Source organism: Chroicocephalus ridibundus, chromosome 23 (genome assembly GCF_963924245.1).
Source record: "Chroicocephalus ridibundus chromosome 23, bChrRid1.1, whole genome shotgun sequence".
Taxonomy (NCBI): domain Eukaryota; kingdom Metazoa; phylum Chordata; class Aves; order Charadriiformes; family Laridae; genus Chroicocephalus; species Chroicocephalus ridibundus.
The window spans coordinates 1,456,193-1,474,687 of NC_086306.1; the positions used below are offsets into that span (position 1 = coordinate 1,456,193).

At 51.5% G+C, this 18,495-nt stretch overlaps 2 protein-coding genes across 2 annotated transcripts; both read left to right on the plus strand.

Moving 5' to 3' along the window:
• Window positions 1-565: 565 nt before the first annotated feature.
• On the plus strand, window positions 566-3,789 carry PCNA (proliferating cell nuclear antigen). The gene is made up of 6 exons (XM_063358809.1): window positions 566-889; window positions 1,426-1,523; window positions 2,245-2,312; window positions 2,493-2,687; window positions 2,995-3,118; window positions 3,251-3,789. The coding sequence occupies exons 1-6, from the start codon at window positions 669-671 to the stop codon at window positions 3,331-3,333; spliced, it is 789 nt and encodes a 262-aa protein (XP_063214879.1). The 5' UTR covers window positions 566-668; the 3' UTR covers window positions 3,334-3,789.
• A 2,226-nt stretch (window positions 3,790-6,015) lies between these two features.
• On the plus strand, window positions 6,016-11,450 carry TMEM230 (transmembrane protein 230). Its single transcript, XM_063358718.1, has 4 exons — window positions 6,016-6,287; window positions 8,589-8,716; window positions 9,102-9,224; window positions 10,166-11,450. Exons 2-4 carry the CDS (start codon window positions 8,618-8,620, stop codon window positions 10,304-10,306), a joined length of 363 nt encoding a protein of 120 aa, XP_063214788.1. The 5' UTR covers window positions 6,016-6,287; window positions 8,589-8,617; the 3' UTR covers window positions 10,307-11,450.
• Window positions 11,451-18,495: the final 7,045 nt, after the last annotated feature.

The following is an 18,495-nucleotide window of genomic DNA, read 5'->3' on the forward strand; positions in this document are numbered from 1 at the left end:
GATGGGCGCGGGGGGCGGGGCTTCGCCCAACGCCGGCCCCGCCCAGGTGTACCCGGATGTGCGCCCGCCGGCGCCATGATGGGTGGGCGGAAGTGCGTCATTGCCGCCGGGGCGGAGCGGCCGCCTCGTGTCGCGATAGGGAAAGCCCCGCGCGGGGGAAGTTCACGGGCTTGGGGCAATCGCGACGGCTTTGTCGTAAAGAGGAGATTCTGGTTTTCACTCAGGCGCCGAGTTCCTGTCAGGAGAAGTCCTTACGGACAGGCCCGGCGTGCGGCACCGGCGCTGCGGTGCGGGCGGAGGACGGGCTGCGGGGGTCACAGCGGCCGCCCCGCCTCAGCCGGGGCCGCCATCGCCGCACGGCCAGGCGCGACGGGGGCCCGCGCTACGGGCCGTGTGTGTAACCCGCGTGGTGATTGGCTCCCGCCTGACGAGGGGGCAGGATTAAGGGGAGGAGCGGTGCCAGGATTGGCTGGAGAGCGAGGGGACGGATCTGACATGTGAAGGTGGATAGGGTTCGGCTGAGGGAGGGGCGCCGGCGATTGGCTCGGTGCGGCGGTGGGCGGGGCGGAGGAGGGTATAAAAGGGGCGCTTGGCGGGCCGTGGCGCTCGGCGATCAGTTGCGTTCCCGCGTTCGTTCTGTGCTGCCGGTCGGTGCCGCCGCTGCGAGGATGTTTGAGGCGCGGCTCGTGCAGGGCTCCGTCCTGAAGCGGGTGCTGGAGGCCCTCAAGGATCTCATCACCGAGGCCTGCTGGGACCTGGGCTCGGGCGGTATCAGCCTGCAGAGCATGGACTCCTCGCACGTCTCCCTGGTGCAGCTCACGCTGCGCTCCGAGGGCTTCGACACCTACCGCTGCGACCGCAACATCGCCATGGGCGTCAACCTCTCCAGGTGAGCCCGCCGGGGCCTCGCTGGGCTGGGGGGGCGGGCCCGGGCCTGGGCCAGAGGCGCTGCGGGGCGCGGGGCCCGCCGGGGTGAGGTGGGTGAGGGGGCGGTGGAGAGCGAGGGGTTCCCTGTGCCCTCACCACCCCCCCCCCTACGCCGGGCAGCCGCTCCGGGGGCGGGCGGGGGCCGCTCGCAGCCCCGCTGGGCCCTTCCCCCAATTCTCACAGCTTTCCGCGCCGTTTTTCGCGGCGCGCGCGCGGGGCCGTGACGTCACTGCCGGCGCGCCGTGGCGGGAAAGGCTGGCGGGAAGGCGGGGGAGAGTCGCCGCCATGGCGGGAGTTGGGGGGCGGGATCCGGGGGGGGTGCCGTGGGGGGAATACGGCGGGAGGACGGGCCCCGGCGCTGCTCTTCCCGCCCGGCTCCCGCTGAGGGCTCTGGCGGCCGCTCCCCACACGCCGTTTGCGGCCCGTAGCGGGCGGTGGGCGCGCGGCCCTGTGCCGTCTGCTCCTCATCCCCCCGGTAACCCGCCTTCCCCCCCGCAGCATGTCCAAAATACTGAAATGTGCTGGAAACGAAGATATCATAACCCTCCGAGCAGAGGACAATGCGGATACGCTGGCTCTAGTGTTTGAAGCACCAAGTGAGTGTTCGATGTTGTAGAACCATGGAATGTTGGAAGGGACCTTAAAGCCCACCCAGTGCCACCCCCTGCCCTGGGCAGGGACACCTCCCACCAGCCCAGGTTGCTCCAAGCCCCGGCCAACCTGGCCTTGAACCCCTCCAGGGATGGGGCAGCCACAGCTTCTCTGGGCACCCTGGGCCAGGGGCTCACCGCCCTCACAGCAAACAATTTCTTCCAGATATTTGAATCTCACCTCTTCCAGTTTGAAGCCATTACTTCTCATCCTGTTACTACGTGCCCTTGTAAAAAGTCCATCCTCAGCTTTCTTCTAGGCCCCTTTTAGGGACTGGAAGGAACTAATTTGCTCCCGTGATACTTTTAGGTAGTCTTCATAAACCGCACAGATGTGAGGGGGAAGGAAATGACAATAAATACTCCAGAAATGGCTGGGGACACCTGGTACTTACCCTATTGAAACAGCTTAGTCAGCTTGTCCGATACTGTCTTTGTAAGAGACTTTTTTCAGGCCACACACAGATGCTGTCCACGGCTGGGTTGCTGTCCTCTTACAGCCTACAAAAGGCTGGGTCACTTTCAGATTTCTAGCTCTAATTAAACGAGATGGATCATATTGTCATAATGGAGGTGTTTTTACTTGGGGTAGGGGAAGGGGCAAAACTTAAATTCAGGATGATAACTTCTCAGCAACGCTTGGTCAAACTGTGCTTTGTTTCTTTAGATCAGGAAAAGGTTTCTGATTACGAGATGAAGCTGATGGATCTCGATGTGGAGCAGCTTGGAATTCCAGTAAGTAGTGGCTCAAATGGCTGACTACGCTTTCTCCCGTAGGAATGGGTGTTTTCCCATGTTCACATCAGATTTAAGAGTTTGAGCTTGTAAAATAACTTCCTTTGGAAAGAAAAACTCAAGTGTAGTGACTGCACCAAGCTTCTTGGTCGAAGTTTCATTATGACGCTTCCTTTGCAGGAACAAGAATATAGTTGTGTAGTGAAAATGCCTTCTGCTGAGTTCGCCCGCATCTGCAGAGATCTCAGCCACATCGGCGATGCCGTTGTCATCTCCTGTGCGAAAGACGGTGTGAAGTTTTCGGCTAACGGGGAGCTGGGAAATGGGAACATCAAACTGTCGCAGACCAGTAACGTGGATAAAGAGGAGGAAGCTGTAAGTTAAGCTTTCGTGGGTGCTGTGGTGTCCTCAGTGTTGAGGTCTCTACTGATACGTCCAATTCTCTGACTTAACGGGGGTTAAAGCTGGGTGACTGGACTGTGGATTTCTCTGGTTTATAGATTAGAGTCAACAAATCGTTGCCAACTTCAGGTCCTTACCCCGGGGCCTGCGAGCAGTGCTCTGCAGAGCAGAGTGGGGAGCGGCACAGTAACTGCCTTTGCATCAGGTCTCTGAATCATTTGAGAGGCTGGAGGGAAGTCGTTGCATTTACTGAGGTCTAACGAGGCTGATGGTTTCCTAGGTTACAATCGAGATGAATGAGCCAGTCCAACTGACCTTTGCCCTGAGGTACCTCAACTTTTTTACCAAAGCCACTCCTCTGTCACCCACAGTAACCCTCAGCATGTCTGCGGATGTCCCGCTTGGTGAGTAGAAGCAGCTCTCCTTGAAAACGCCCTTGTGGAATGTTGCCGCCTTAGAATTGCATTAGGAACTCTTGATCAAATGGCGTTTCTGAAGAACCTTCTGAATACTTTTTTTTTTTTTCTTTTTCCCAGTTGTGGAGTACAAGATTGCTGATATGGGACACTTAAAATACTACCTGGCCCCAAAGATTGAAGACCAACAAGATGGCTCTTAATTGGAGTAGGACTGAGGGGGAGATCCGGGCAGCTGCCTTGGAGAAGGAAGCGCTGGTGGTAGCAATTTCAGTGCGTCGGAGCATCGCCTGAGCGCTGTTAGGCATGTCGTGTAGATATCTTTGTAAATATTTTTCAACTTGCTCTTTTGCTGTACTGGTGTCATTGGAAATAGGAAACTTTGTTTTTTTCTAGGCTGTTCCTGTACTTCCAATAATCTCTTAGGTAGATGCTGTCTTGAGGTGAAATGTCTTGCTCCTCTCGCCTTGTGTTACAGAAGGGGCGCGGTATTTAACTTGCAGAAAGACGACGTTGCCTTGAGTTTCACCTGTGGACCTGTAGCTGACTAGGGTTGCTGTTCAGTTATGCCACGAGTTTATTTGACCTTAACTTTGTTTATTTTTGAAGCTGATACTTTAACTGAAACTTGGAAAATGGAAATAAAGAATATAATTTCATGGGGTTTATCCTGTTTAAATGTGGATGGAGAGTATCAGTGCTTTGTCACACTCTGCTCCTGTACCCTTAGCTCCTTTTTCAAAGGAACTGCCAACAGGCAAACAAACCCCAAGGTTTGTTTCTTTTTTTTTTTTTTTTGCACTGGAGTTACCAGCTTCTGCTTTCGTTGTGGAGCTGGGCTGAAATGGAGGGGTGTGGTTACAGCGTGAAGAACTGATGGCTCCATGATGCTCTGCGCTTTAAGCGGAGGTGGTTTGTGAAATGAGTTTTCTTTCCTTAAAACGCGTTCGCTGTGGCTGATGGCAGGGCTGCCTCCAGCGGGGCGGGCTCCTGGAGCTCTCGTGGGAACCCTGCTCGGTTTGGCTCCTGCTCCTGGCGCAGTGACGCTGAGCTGCTCCCCAAGGGCTCTGCGCGTGTTGCATCCGTTGGGTGCCTGTCCCGCACCGTACACGCCTCTGACGAGCAACTCACCTGTGCCACCAGCGATTCCTCTCTTAATGGAGGGTGTTTCTGATCATCTTGTTGATGAAGATAAAAAGGTTTACGGCGTGTTTCACCCTGAAGGTTTGATCATGAAAAACAGGATTTAAGAAGTTTTCAGGCAGCTACTGGGTGGGGGGTGTTTTGTTTTGGGGGGTTTTTTTGCACTTTATTGCTCCCAGAGAGCCATAAATCCTGACCCTCAGTCTGGAATCTGAGTGACTCCACTTGGTCACGAGTGAAGAACCCCTGAGGCAGCTCAGTGGCCTTGCTGGGGGGTGGGTAGCACCCAGGCTCCCGCGTGCTGTGGCTATCTTGGGCTTTTAGGAGGCCGCGTCCTTCCCGCTGGCCGGCAACGCGAGAGCGGCGAGCGGAAACTGCCTGAAAACTCGACACTTTGAAAGCCCCGCTGATGTAGCAGAAGAGTTTCACGAGGTGGCAGTACGGACTGAGAAACACATTCTGCTGTGTCGGAACGACAGCGACTTGCCATGGGACCGTGTCCCTGCTCAGAGCTGGGGGACGGGATTTCGTAGTGGCCCTGCCCTCGGTCCTCCGTGGCCAGGAACGCTCCCTTGGCAGCAGGGATGGGTTAGACTGGTTTTCCGCCGCTGCGATGGAGGGAGCGGAGCGCCCTGCTTGGTTTTCAGTTCTCTTGAACTGTCTTCGCTTGCCGATTAAATCGGCGCCCTGAAGTAAAACGTCTCGAAAGCGAGACCTTTAGCTGCCCTAGAGGTATCCGGCAGTTGCCGCGTTACTGCCCAGGACAGTAGTAGTGGGTACCTTTGGTAACCAGGAGGCTCTTTTTCCTCCGAATGCGGGGAATCCGCTTCTCCCATCGGGTGGCCGTGGTGGCACCCACAGATACAGCGAGCAAATGTTGGGCTTCGCGGCAAAGAAAGGGAGATTCCTGACGCTGAAGCAGGGAAGGATTCTGGGTTTCGTTCCGGGCGTAAAGCTGGGCTAGCGCTGGGAGCAAATTCTTTTTGGGGCAGCCTCCTGCTGTAGGGGATTTCTGAACCTTAGTTGTGCTGTTCTACTCATTAAACACATTGTAAAAATAAGCCAAGTGGTTTAATTGCTTATTTTTACAGCTGTGAAGCCCAAAGTGAGTAGCCTCATGTTGTAAGAAACATCCTTTAACAGAATTATCTTACAGGCTCGTGTTTTGACTTGTGCGCCGTCTGCGTCCTGGATAAATCCTCAAAGCAGCCGAATGGTTACTTTCCCGTTGCCGTACTCAAATACTTCAAATTAAGATGGTCCCTTTTTTTTTTTTAAAAAGAAAAAAAAAAAAAAAAAGCCGGGGAGATTTGGTAAATGCTGTGTGTGTTGGAGGCAGTAAGCTTTTTGAAGTTTGTATGTTTAGACTTTCTTAGCAAGGAGAAAAAAACAATAAGAAAGGGGGAGGGGGAATTCTTTGAAACTTAAGGAGATTAGGCTTTTCAGGCTCTAAATTAGTGCCTATTTTATTAATTTAAAGGAACTGGAACCACGGGGATTCCTGCAGTTCTCCCGGAGCAGCTGGGGGACGCGGATCCCAGCTGTGTTCCGTCTCACGTCTCAAGGTTGTTCCAGGTGCTAGAAATAATCTGGCTGTAGTTTGTCTGTCACACACCCGTGCTGTGTCTGACAGTTTCGTTACGTCCAGCTCTTCCTTCAGAAAATCAGCTTTATTTTAAAGTACGTGTAGGAGTGACGCGTGTGAACGCGCCGTGCCATAAACCATCTACGAATGCAGCCCTGAAACGACAGATTGGCTCCGGCGGGTCTCGCGTGACGTGGGCCTGGGTGCCCGGGACGTGGTCCAGGCCGGCTGGCCAAGGACAGGGCGCTTCCAGCGGCTGAGCCGGAGCGTGAGGCTGAAAATAACCCCGCGGAGCTGAGCCAGGGAGAGCGGCTGCCGTAACCTGGAAGGGAACCGCTGTCAGCGGCAATAAACTTCCTGGGTTGTTGTGCAGCGCGGAAGAGAAGCAGCAGCGGCAGAGATGGGTTTGAGCGGCGTCACGAGTAGCAGGTAACGGCTTTTGGGTGGTTTTGCGCAGCCCGGGGAGCGGCGCGAGGCAGGGGGGGTGCAGCCCTGCAGGTTTTGCCGGGGGGGGGAGGTCCTGGACATGTTGGGAACTTCCTCCTCAGCAGCAGAGAAACCATTTCGGGGCTGGAGGGGGTGGGTTCATCGCATTAGGTGTGAGGTTTGAGCTCCCCAAAGGGCAAGGAATGACCTCCCCCTTCCTTCCTTATTCCTGCTGCTGGGCAGAGAGGGAAGAAAAATGTATTGCTCTTAGTTGGGGGCGAAAAAGGATTTGGGCGGGAAGTGCCACGTTTGCGTTCGCTGGCAAGTTCCTCTGGTGAGGCTGCGCTGGGCGCCTTCCCCCAGCACCGCGGGCTCCGACTGCGTGAAACGCCACCCCAGAGCGTTACATTAGAAAACTTGGCATTACACGCGTGACTCGCCGTTTACTTGCCTGTTAAAGAGCTCGTTTCTGATCTTGAACCAACGTAGGGCGCAAGGAGAGTGCAGCTCGGGGGACTTGAACCTGGCCCTTAAACATGGCATCGGAATATAATTTCATTTTTTTTTACATTTGTCATTAGTAGCCCCCTTCTCGTTAGTAAGCAAGGTCATGGGAACGGCAGGGTGATTTATGCGAGTGTAAATCGGAAATAATTCCTAGGCAGCCTCTAGGAATAGCCTGGTAAATAATGGGACAGGCAGCAAGTCCTGTGGAACTCCGGAGTAAAACGGGGCAGAGTCAGGAAATCTGACGCATTTCGGACGCCCTGATTTCTTTTGGCTTTTCCCCCCCCCCCGCACATCTACCCTGGGCACACGGGGCCGGGGGAAGGAGGGCTTGGGGGTATTTGAGTGCTGTGACCTGGAGAACAGGGGTGTGCGAGGAGCGAGGGGGTGAGCGGTACCGCTCTGGGGTGAGACTTCCATTACACGTTTTGTCTGTGCTCAGGTTTTTGCTACCAAAAAAGCCAAAAGCTTAAGCTAAAGGTAAAACCGGCGGGGTGTGGGGGGGTGTTAATATGGGAGGGTATTGGGTTTTATATAAAAGTCAAATTTCCTGCAGGAGTAACGAACCTGATGGCAGGGGAAGGTGCCAGCAATTAGCAAGAGGGAGGCAAAGGATTTTAGTTCAAGTGGAGACTATTTTGAGGAGATGCTGTTACTTTAGGTACCAAATGGCATTATGGAAAAAGCACCTTTGTCCCTTCCTGTTGGAGCAGCTGGGACGTGCGCTTCTGCTTTCTCTATTCCACACTTTCTCAGAAAATAAAAAAGCTACTGAAGTTAAGGCGTGGGAACAAACCATCTTCTGCCTCGCCTCTGGGAGTCGTGGCCCGGGGCTGCAGCGCAGGCTCAAGGCCGTGGGTTGAGCAGCCACCGAACGCCTGGGTCCTGCCGGGAGGAGTTGCCTGGCCCCCGTTGGGTGCCTGTGCAGCGAGGCAGGGATGTGTTTCCGGGCTGGATCCGGGCTCCAGCTCCTGAGAGGCTGGGCTCCGAGGTGCAGAAGCAGGCTGGCTCTGTCCTTCTCCCTGGGCCTGTCACTGCTGGCAGCAAAACTGCCGGCCTTGGCTTCGCGGCGCGGTGAAATCACAGGGTACGGCCCCGGCGTAACTAAATAAAGCTCAGCTCCGAACGCTGCCTGCCTCGCAGCTCGACACACAAGTGACCTATGATTTTTAGCTCCTCGCTGGTTTTTTGTTTCCCTCGTCCGCTAACCACTCCGTCCCCTCGTCGTGCTCCCTCGGAGTCACGCCTCGAGCTGTCTCGGGAATGACAACTCCGTTTCGTTCTCTTTTCCAGGGGGTGGGTTTGGTTTTTTTTGTGGTTTTTTTTTTTTTTTTTTTTTCAAAATGGATCTATTGCAAAATATCCGGCTGGTTGAAAAGCCGCTTTATTGAGTTCTGGTTCTGAGTTTCTTTGCTCGTGTCCCTGTTTAGAAATAGCTGGACCTCAGACATCGCCCCGCTGGAAGTGTGATCTCCTTGCGAAATGGGAGTAGGACAATATATTCTATGTTATCGTGGAATTTCTCTTATTTTAAAAACAAATTTTACCTTAGTTGGGCTTTGCTTTCAAATATTGGCAAACCCGGCTGCAGCTATATTCACGCTTTTTGTATTTTAGGCTTAAATGCAAAGCTTTGTTTGAAAAGATTTCATTTATGAAAAAGCACAAAGATGCCTTTTGGTTAGTACAGGCCTGATACTTCTGTTTCTCTTAAGAAACTTGATCCGTGCGGCTCGGACTCCATCATCCAGCTTGCTCTGATGGGGTCGGTTTGTTTTTTTTCTCTTTGTTCTCCAGGTTGTAGCTGACGCCCGGGCTTCCCTCTAATGATGCCGTCACGTACAAATCTGACCGCTGGGATTCCCAGTAGCAAAGTCAAATATTCCAAGCTCTCCAGCACCGATGATGGATATATCGACCTGCAGGTAAAAAGCGGGGAAGAAAACCCCTTTCAGAGCTGCTGCTCTGACTCTGAGCTCCTCGGGGAAGGCTGCGGGGGCGGCTTTTGTGTTCATCCCCAGCAGAGCAGCCTCGGCTCAGAAAGGTGCAGGGCTGGCTGCCAGCCGCCGCGTCAGCCCTTCTCCTCCGGAAAGCCCATAGAACTTCACTGGAAACAAGAGCGGGCGTAAAGGCCGGCTGAGCGGGGTCTCCAAGGGCAAGATTTCTCGCGGAAGGGCCGTCACAGACCAGAGCTGCTGCAAGTTTGTCCCACGTCACCTCCGCGAGCTGTGGGATCCGCAGCTCTGCCACGGTGGGAGGGGAACCGTGCTGAGTTAAGCTGTTTAATATTTGGGGTTTTTTTCCACCCAGTTCAAGAAGAGCCCACCGAAAATCCCCTACAAGGCAATTGCGCTGGCTATTGTGCTCTTCATGATCGGGACCTTCCTCATTATCATAGGAGCCCTCCTCTTGGCAGGATACATTAGCAAAGGCGTAAGTGGTTCGGTTACGCTTCGGTTACGAGTTCGGCATTGCTAGCCCATTCCTCAAAGCCTGCCATGAGCCGTCACGTTCAGTGTATAGAAATTCGGAGCAAAGGCCTGGAAGCAAGGAATGAATCCCCCCCCGGCTGCCTCGCTGGCGTCTGCCGGCAGCCCGGCTCCTCTGGCGGCAGAGCCCGCGGAGGTCTTTAGTCAGCACGCGTGGAGCAGGGTGGGAGCAGGACTGGAGACGTGCCAGGGAGGGCTGGGCTCCTCTGTCCTACCCGGGGTACGGTTTCATTTTAACGCTGCGTCCCTGCGGAGGTCAGCTTCAGCTTGCCGGCCTGGAAAGACGTAGCGCTGGGTAGTTACTCTTCCAGTGAAGGTCTTCTGGTTCCTTCTGTAGGAGATACCAGCCTGCTACATGGGACACGGCACCGCTTTTCTCATCTCTGCACTTGGGATCCGCTGATAGGGGACCCGTTTGTAGTTGACTCGCTGCTCCTCCGCGGCACGCTTCTCCTTTTATCTGCTGCCGTATGGAATCGCTTTACGGTTGGCAGCTGCTGCTTATCGCTGTGGAAACAGCAGCGTTTTGGCTGTATCGGGAGCAGTCCAGGCACAGACAGGAGAGCTCGCGCTCAGCCCAGCCGCCAGCACCGGCCTGTGGCTGCAGGTCTGTGACACGATTAGTGTGAGCAGGAGCCACCCCTCCCGTCCAAAGGAGAGGTTCAGTGGAGGGTTTCCTGGAGCAAGGAGGAGATGCCAGGGAGAGGACTTAGAGCTCAGCCTGCAGAAAACGGAGCTATTTCTGATTTAAGATGTATTTGTAATTTTTTCTGGCGGCTAGCCAGGCCTTAGGGATGAATAGTCGAGGGGAGAGGTAAGAAACAGGACAGACACACTCCCCCCGCAGATCTCTCCTCACCGCACTTGCGTCTCTCTCCTCTGCAGGGGACGGACCGCGCTATCCCCGTGCTCATCATCGGGATCCTCGTGTTTCTCCCAGGCTTCTACCACCTGCGCATTGCGTACTACGCTTCCAAAGGCTACCGCGGCTATTCCTACGACGACATCCCGGATTTCGATGACTGACCAATGTATTTAATTGCATTATAATTAGGTTGGCAGTAAGAGCTGTGAGTTACTCTGGATACCGGAGGGGGGCTGTAAGGCTGTCGATGAAGTGTTATCAGTCACAAGATGGCAGTTCCCCGTTTTGGGGTGTTGCAGGTTTTTCAGCTGGGGGCGGGAGGGGGTGGGGGCTGGAACATGGAATTAAACCAAAAAGAATTGCAACATTAGGTGGGAAGAACATGTGGTTTATTGTATTTTTCCTCTTTTGGTTACATAATGCTGGTTGCTTGTGAGAAGTTCTTCTTGGGCAAGGCAATTCTAGCAATTATCCAAAAATAGATGAGCCGGTTTCAGCAGCAAAGATATTTGTTTTTTCTAACCGTTTTCTAGAGTTTATTTTAGTTTTCGGCAAGATTGTGGTTATCGTTGGGTTTACCTTTGCAGACAAACACCGCAGTTAAATTCTCCTTTTGCTTTCTGGCCATCAGAAATGCTTCCGGTCTCCTTGTCCCGTGCGTGCCTGGAGCAACAGAAGTCAGATGGGGGCGGGAGGGGGAAACTGCACTTGCATGAAACAATTTACGCGTCGCGCATTTGCTGCACAACTCCTCTGTCAGCCCGACCAAGCTTATTTACTCAGCAAACACATTCTTCCGAAGCAAACTGTTTCCCACGCCGCGGTTACTTTTGGCAAAATCCACTTATCCTTTAAAAGGACTATTGTTGGATTTTGCTTATTATTTTAAACAAACTGAGCGGCTACAGGGAGAAGAATTGGAAGCCGGACCAGGACTCAAGTGTCTAAATACCAAAACTCTTGGGTTTGACTAGCGTGGACACTTGGAGACACTTGCATTCCATACGTCTGTATATTTGGAAACGTTTTGTCCTTGCCTAGATAATATGCTGTGCGTAATTCCCTAGGCCAGTAAAAAGGAAATCTCTGTATAGTTTGTACTGGATAAATCCCGTTTGTATTGTTTTGCTAGCTTCGGTGGTGTGTGACTCGGGGAAAACAGATCGGTACCTCTATTTATGTAAAGTAAAAGTTGTCTGTCTGCTGAAGTGGGAACGAACTCGGCGTCCTGGAGAAACAAGTATGCGACAAGTAAGCGATGCAAGTCGACGTGTTTAATAGGAATAAACTTCACTATATTCTGTGGGCAAATCGTAAGCTTGCCTCTTGCACGTTCACAGATGTCAGCGCACACTAAAAACTGTTCTGGGCAACCAGATTAAGGCTTTAGCTGAATCTGCTGTTGCCTGCTGCTTCCCATGGCTAATGGAGCTCCTGCAATCGGCATTAGGCTTTGCTGAGCCAGCAGCTTTGGCACAGCTCCATCTGCTCTCCAGGCCCGGGGCTGGCTCTTGGGGCAGAGCTGGGGGTCACCCTCTGCAGCGCAGCGCTCCAGAACGCCCGGGGTGCGGCAGGGGAACGCGCTGCTCCAGAAGCTCGGGGTTGGTTTTTGAACCTCACGTGCAGCCCTTACCGAATGTGCGAAGACCCCAGGCTTCTGATGGCGTTGGCCCAGGGTCCAAATATCCGGTTCCCTTTTGTTGTGCGACGTAACAGCGCAGCGGCTGTTTGAATCCGACTCGCAGGCTCATACTGATACTCCAGAACTGGCAGCTGTGCCTCCTGCGGACTGAAAGGTTTTGAAAGGAAGAGAGGCAGGTACCGCTGTCAGTGCGGAGCGGGCCCGTGGAGGTGTTGAGATGAGCACAGTGCTGGATGAACGCCTTGCTCTGAAAGTGCTCTTCAAATTGCCTTTTTTCCTCTTCCAGTGTTCTAGACTAAACCCAAAGCCTGAGCCAAGATCTTTTTTTAACCTACATCTCTTCCCTCGTTTGACTTAATTGGCTGCCTGTGCCCCGGCGCTGCACTCTGGCGAAGGAGGGATTGAATTCAGGATCTCCCTTGCCATCTCTGAAGGCACCCACCGCGCACGTTCCCTCCTGCTCCGCTGCGTCACGCCGGCCCTTGCCCCTCTCACAGTCCTGCCGCCGCCGGCCCCGGTGGCAGCCCTGCTCCCCAGATGTTGTCACGTACGGCTTGGCAGCCGCTGAAACGCATCCATTAAAGCCGGGTCTGGCCAGGAGGGCGGCTGCTGACGCAAACCCATGAATCAGCCTCTCTTAGGGGATAAGAATGTGTGTTTGTTTGGGTTTGGGGAAAGGGGAGAGAAAGTGGAAGGGAGGTTTGGATGCGAAAAGAAAAGGGGGAGGGAGAAGATGCGGAAGCCTGGGGTTGACCAGAGGGATAAGCAAATGTAGAGGACAGGAGAAAAACCCGCTGGCCTTTCTGGAGGAAAGGCAATTAATTTATTTGTTATTTGACAGAAGCAAAGTCCTCAGGCAGCACAGCGTATAATAATAAGAGCAATCCCTGCCCTAATGCTCCCAGGGCTGTCCGTGCAAGGGGTGGCCACCGGGAAATTTTCTCCTCTACAGGGATTGTTTTATATTTAATTTGGAAAAAAAGGGAGACGCTTTTGGGAAAGAAAAGAGGTATGCTGACCACTGTAAAAATGTAGATCCAGACAACTGCATTCTTTGAGTTGACGTATTGCATTCTAAGCATGGTTTTCCTCCAGAGTGTGGGAGTCTCTAGGTGCTCTAGGGTCTATCAGTTGTCTAGCTGTAGAGTAGCTAACAGCCAGGGCTCAATTTTCTCTTGCATGAGTCTACATTTATGTCAAGAGATTGGAAAATTTTACTGCAAACATTTTGTTTCTCTGAGCCTGGTCCAGTGGTGCTGCCCTGGTGTAGGTTTGAGCGTAATCGGTGCTGTCAGCTCTTTTATTTCTCAAAACATTACATAAGGATGAAGCTTTCCTCCTAAATGGGGCTGCTCTTTTGGTGCCTCTGTGCTGATATGTTGCCACAGTAGTTTTTTTTTTAATTTTCCTCCCATTCCTGCCACGCCGTGGACCTGCACGGGTGATCTTCGTGGCTGGCTCGGCTCCTCTGCTGCCTTCCCTGAGCTCCCCGGCTGCGCAGCTGTATCCTTCCCTTGACCCCGGTGCCAGACGCTGCTGCCAAACCCCACGGTTAATGGCTCTGCCCCTCAGTTCCCCTTCTGTGAAATCACGGGGGTTGTGGCTGTGGGCAGAGCTGGCTGACTCACTACGGCGGGGAGGGCAGCAGGAAAACGCCTGTGAAGAAGTTTCTGGTTCTAGAGCAGGGCTTGAATGACTAATAAGGCACTGGCCAAACACTGATGAATGAGGATAATACTGAATAACCGTTTCCTTTATTGAGCATCATCCATTCTGGGCACTCGGCAAGGCAGCTGTCTCCGAGAAAAAAATAGTCGGCATTTATATAGCTTGATGGGGTATTATTATGCACAGAATCTCTGGAGAAAGAACAAGCACCCAGATTTTAGGCTTTTCTCTAGTTTATGAGTGCTTGAATTCATGGATCCTGAATGATGTTCTTCTGTTGCCGTTGTATGGTGTATTTATACGATTATGTACTTAATACCATAAAGTTGCTGGAAAGCCATTTGGAAATGTGATTCTAGAGTCCTCTGGCCTGAGCTACCAGCAGTCCCAGAGAAGTTCCCCCCAGTGTATTATTCCTGAAAGCAAAGATTTATTTTAAGTAAATATCTTGATTTTATTTTTTTCTGACTGTCTGGAGTGAACAAAGCTAAGGCATCCCCGGAGGGATTTAAAAGACATGTAGACGTGGTGCTGAGGGACATGGTTTAGTGATGGCTTTTGGCAGCGTTAGGCTGATGGTTGGACTTGATGATCTGAAAGGTCCTTTCCAACCTAGACAGTTCTATGATTCTGTGATTCTACGAAAGTTCCCAAGCATCACCACATCAGATGAAACTTCCCTTACGTACACAAGCTGTCTGAAACATCTAGGTGAATAAACTGGGGGGAGCAAACACGGTAGCGGTGGGGACAGCCTTGGGTAGCTGCAGACATTAACTACACACCCTGGAAACTGATGCTGGATCTAAAATGGCTCATTCTCTGCTCCTTGTTTGCCGTGGCTCCTTGTTAATAGCATATTGTGCTCCCCAAGGCAGAATGGGGCCTGTTCCTCTCCTCCCCAGGAGGCTCCTTACCAATCTTGGCGGTGCAAATGCCACCAGCTGAGAGAGAGATGGCCACCAGTGGCTCCTGGCTCAAAGATGCCACGTGTAACTAATTTTCTAACACTTCCCACAGCCAGTTTCCCTGGACAAGGGAAGTCAGACAGCAGGCTTGTACCAAGTGGTGACATTCGAGGAGTCAACCTGCTGCCCACACACTGGCTGAGGGACCTCAGCGAGCTCCCAGGAGAGGCTTCACAGCCAGAGATGCTGGTAAAAGCAATGCAGCGGTCTCTGCCAGCTCAGGCGCTGGATAAGGCTGGGGACAGTGAGGGTTTATAGCAAGCATCATATCCAATGCTGCATCTCCAAGGTGATGGCTAATGCCCCTGCTGGGAGATCCTTACAGAAGGATGCCTGCCTGAAAGGGGCTCCCTGTATCCCATGGCAAAAATCGGAAGGAAGGAGATAAACTCAGCAGTGGAAAGGAGCAATAGGAAAAGCCAGAATTATCCAAAGTGTTGTGCAAACGGTTCTAATAAACCCTTGAAGAGACAGAAATTGTGCTTCCGTAGTTTGCTTGATGTGATGAAGTGCTAAGGAATTTCAGCAGCCTGGAGACTGTGAGCCTCGGGTCCAAGTGAACCCTGAAGGGTTTAGCATCCTATCCCAGTCTCTCAATTCTTCATTTTTAAGGCTTGCAGAGCCAGCGATATTGTGTTCCTTACAGGCTCATGGTTTTGCATCTGTCCATACAGAGAGCCTTGTAGAGAGACGTTATTCCCTCAACAGGGAAGCAGCTGCGAGCCCTGCAGTCCAATCCTGGAAAAGGGGGTGTAAGTACTCCAGGCAGCAACTTGATGTGTGCTATATATGGGGTTTTGGCATCACTGTTGCTCCTTCTCTCTGAGAGTCTCCGTGTGCTCGTGCTGATGGAGGTTCACGGGATGGGGAGAAGAGCAAGGCCCATCGCTGGTCCAGTGGTGATGCAGCAAGAGGAAACCTGAGTTTCAAATTCCTTGTTTGTCTTTTCTTGGCGGTGATTTGTGTTTCCTCTTACTCTTTTGATAACCTCATCCTGGAGGCCTGGCTGGATGCGTACTGTTTGACCATCCGCAGAGTGGGGTTGTGAGCAGGCTGGGCTGGGCAGGTCACTGATGTTAGTCCTGAAAATATTTTCGTAGAAGTTGTGTGAAACATCTGCAGAGGATGAGAGAGAGAGAATGTGATGACTCACTCGGAGCATGCTGGATACGACCCCCGTGCTATAAATATAGCCATGAACCAAATGCTTTGTTTGAACAAACAGCACAATCTGCAACAGCATCTCTAGTGCTTTTCTGGTACCCATTGTGCAGGAACACTTAGACCAGCCCCTGCTGTCGGGGTTTGCTTTCTTTCTGTCAACTGCAATTAGCCAAATTCAGCCACATTTGCCACTGAGAGCCTCGGTGCTATACTGCTACTTTTACAGCAATATGGATTTTGTTTAGCCTAAAAAGACAACGTAAAAACCCTGCAGGGCAGGAAGAAATGACTCAGCACAACAGTTCTGTCCCTTCTAATCAGATTTGTGCTACGCTCCGCTTACGCCGTGGTCTAAACGAGTTTCTCCATGCTCTCCCCACGCTCCTCCCCCTCATGCCAGGTCCTTAAAAGTCCCAAGCATCAGCTCATTCATACAACCACCCCTGGCATCTTCTGCCTCTTCCTTAGCCAGCTTTCTCCTGGCCCTTCCCTTGGGGGGTTTGTCCTGCTCTTCCCAGCAAGATCTCTACCTGCAAAGCACCTCCAGGACTCCTCGGCTGACCCTGCCTTTCCACTTGCACTTTCCTCATTGCTGTCGTCTGGAGCTGCAGCTCATCAGTTCTGAGGGTAAGTGCAAATTGCCCAGCCCTTGGATCTCTCTGTCCTCCCAACCGCTAGCGGAGACGTTTGCTCCTCTTCCAGCTCTTCAGCTTGGGGAAGCTGTCAACCCTGTCCTCATTTTCTGCCTTCTCTACCTGGTGAAATGTTCTTTGCCTTTTTCCTAGAACTCTGCGTTCAGCCCAGCTATACTTTCATGCCGCAAGGCTCCTGGCATTCTGTGTTCTGCGCTCCCCATGTGAAATAGGGATGTGCATGTTCAGAGGGTTTCCCTTCTCCTTCCTTAATACACAAGCAGCTTGAGGTTTTTAGGAATGCTAGCTTTAACTAAAAAATAGTTCGGACAGTTCAGTGGGTCACGACAGATTCCTCCCTCCCAAAAGAATTGGCTTTGTTCTGAGATGGAGCCAAGGGTCAAGGAAAAAAAAAATCCTGGGGGAAAAAGCTTAATCGTGGATTACAAATGACTGTTTCCAAATTATTTCATTGACTGTTTTGCTTCTCCAGGCTCAGGCAGAGTTTGGTTTGCGCTGGTTACGTACTTGTTACCTTGAGGCCTTTCCTTCCATGCTTTCATCTGTGTCTAGGAAGGCGTTAAAGAAGCTTCTTTTAATTGGAAGTAAGGCAATTAATAGGAGGTCTTTTTCACGGCCTGCATGGACAGAGCTTACTCATGACAAGAATCAGGAAGCAAACTTTTCCTTCCTCTGCACTGTACTTCTGTGGATAGTCAGCGATGATGCTGTCCTCCATCTCTGGAGCAGCACGGAAGCTGCTCTTGGAGCTTGTCTCCCTGACAGTAACACAGACCTGTGAGATTCATACAGAGCTTTTCCAGGCCTGCGCCAATTACAGTAAGGAACAAAAGCGCAATGAATCTTCTTCGAGAGGGCTCTTTCTCCTTCTGTGAAGCAGTTTTGGCGCTGAAAGCATAGGTTCTGTGGAGGAATCACCATTTCAGCCTGGCCTGTTAAAACAAAGGGGAAAAAAAAAACCCCACTAGTCACCACTAATTAACTTTATTTTGAAATATTTACTTGGACTGAAGTAGTAGCTGCTCTTAAGTCTTTAAAGGATTAGCTGCCTGCTAGTCTTTCGTGCCTGCAACCATTTATTTTAGCTGTTGCTGCAAATCATGCTGTTAACCTGTCATGCAAGGTTTTAACCTTTCTTTCCTTGTCAGTGGGAAATGCGTCGTACATATGGTCTTCCTGACGTGATGGTGGGAATTAATACATCCGCAGTCAGGTCTTTTGGGTTCTTTCCCCAGCTTCTTGAAGAAGGGGAAAGACAGAAAGTGAATGTAGCAATAATTGTCTACTTTAGGATATTACAAAGCCTAATGAGGGGCTGTAAAAAGTTTAGGGAACATGAGATGCTTGCAAATGCATCCTGCCCCCTGCCTCTGTGCTTTTCCATGTTCTGTTACCAGGGCAAATAATTCCTCTCCCTCCTGCTGACCTGTCAGATAAGATGCAGCATTTCCATTGCGCTCCATCCTGATGTTCCCTTGCATTTGTCATACCGTGTTGCATCATGTTTAACGCCAAGTGGTCAAACCAATCGACCAAAACCCAGCTGCCAGGGGAGGGTTCGCTCATGCAAGGGCATCAGTTTTGGAGCTAAAAGAAATGTTTAGCAAAGGAAAAGTCAGGTGGATTTAGAAAGAATCCTTGAAGAAAGCTGAGAACTCACCTCAGCAAGGATTATTTCTTACTCTTGCATGTGTAGTGTATTTAGGGTAACAGAAAATGATCTCAGGTCCTTAAACCTACAAATACTAATTAGCATCACCATATAATTTTCTAGCAGTTGTTTTTATCAATATGTTATTAGAAGTCTACCAGCTCCTGTAATATTCATTTTTCTTGTGTCTCAACACTAACAGTTCATGTCACAGCATGACTACTTCACTGCTATTTTGGGTGGAAAATAAGACAAATGTCTTATTTTCTCTGTATTTGATACTGCAGGTCAAGTGAATCCTCTCTGCGGTTTGCTGCATTAGAACAGAGGCAGGATTGTAACATGCCCAGTTCAAATGTACGGCTAAAAATAGGCCAGTGGATGTTCTCCAACTTCAAATACAAAAAACGTATTTGTAAAGGTTTCTCTTTGTTGGGTGACCACATTTCAAATTGCTAAGAAGACACTTTAAAGTTCAACTTACAAACAGCTCGTGTTATAATCCTCCACGTAAAACAAAGGACACTAGCTTTGACTCGCATCCGTGGTCAGCTGATACACTGAACGCTGGAAGCTGGCAGCCTGCTCCTCTCCTGGGAGTTTA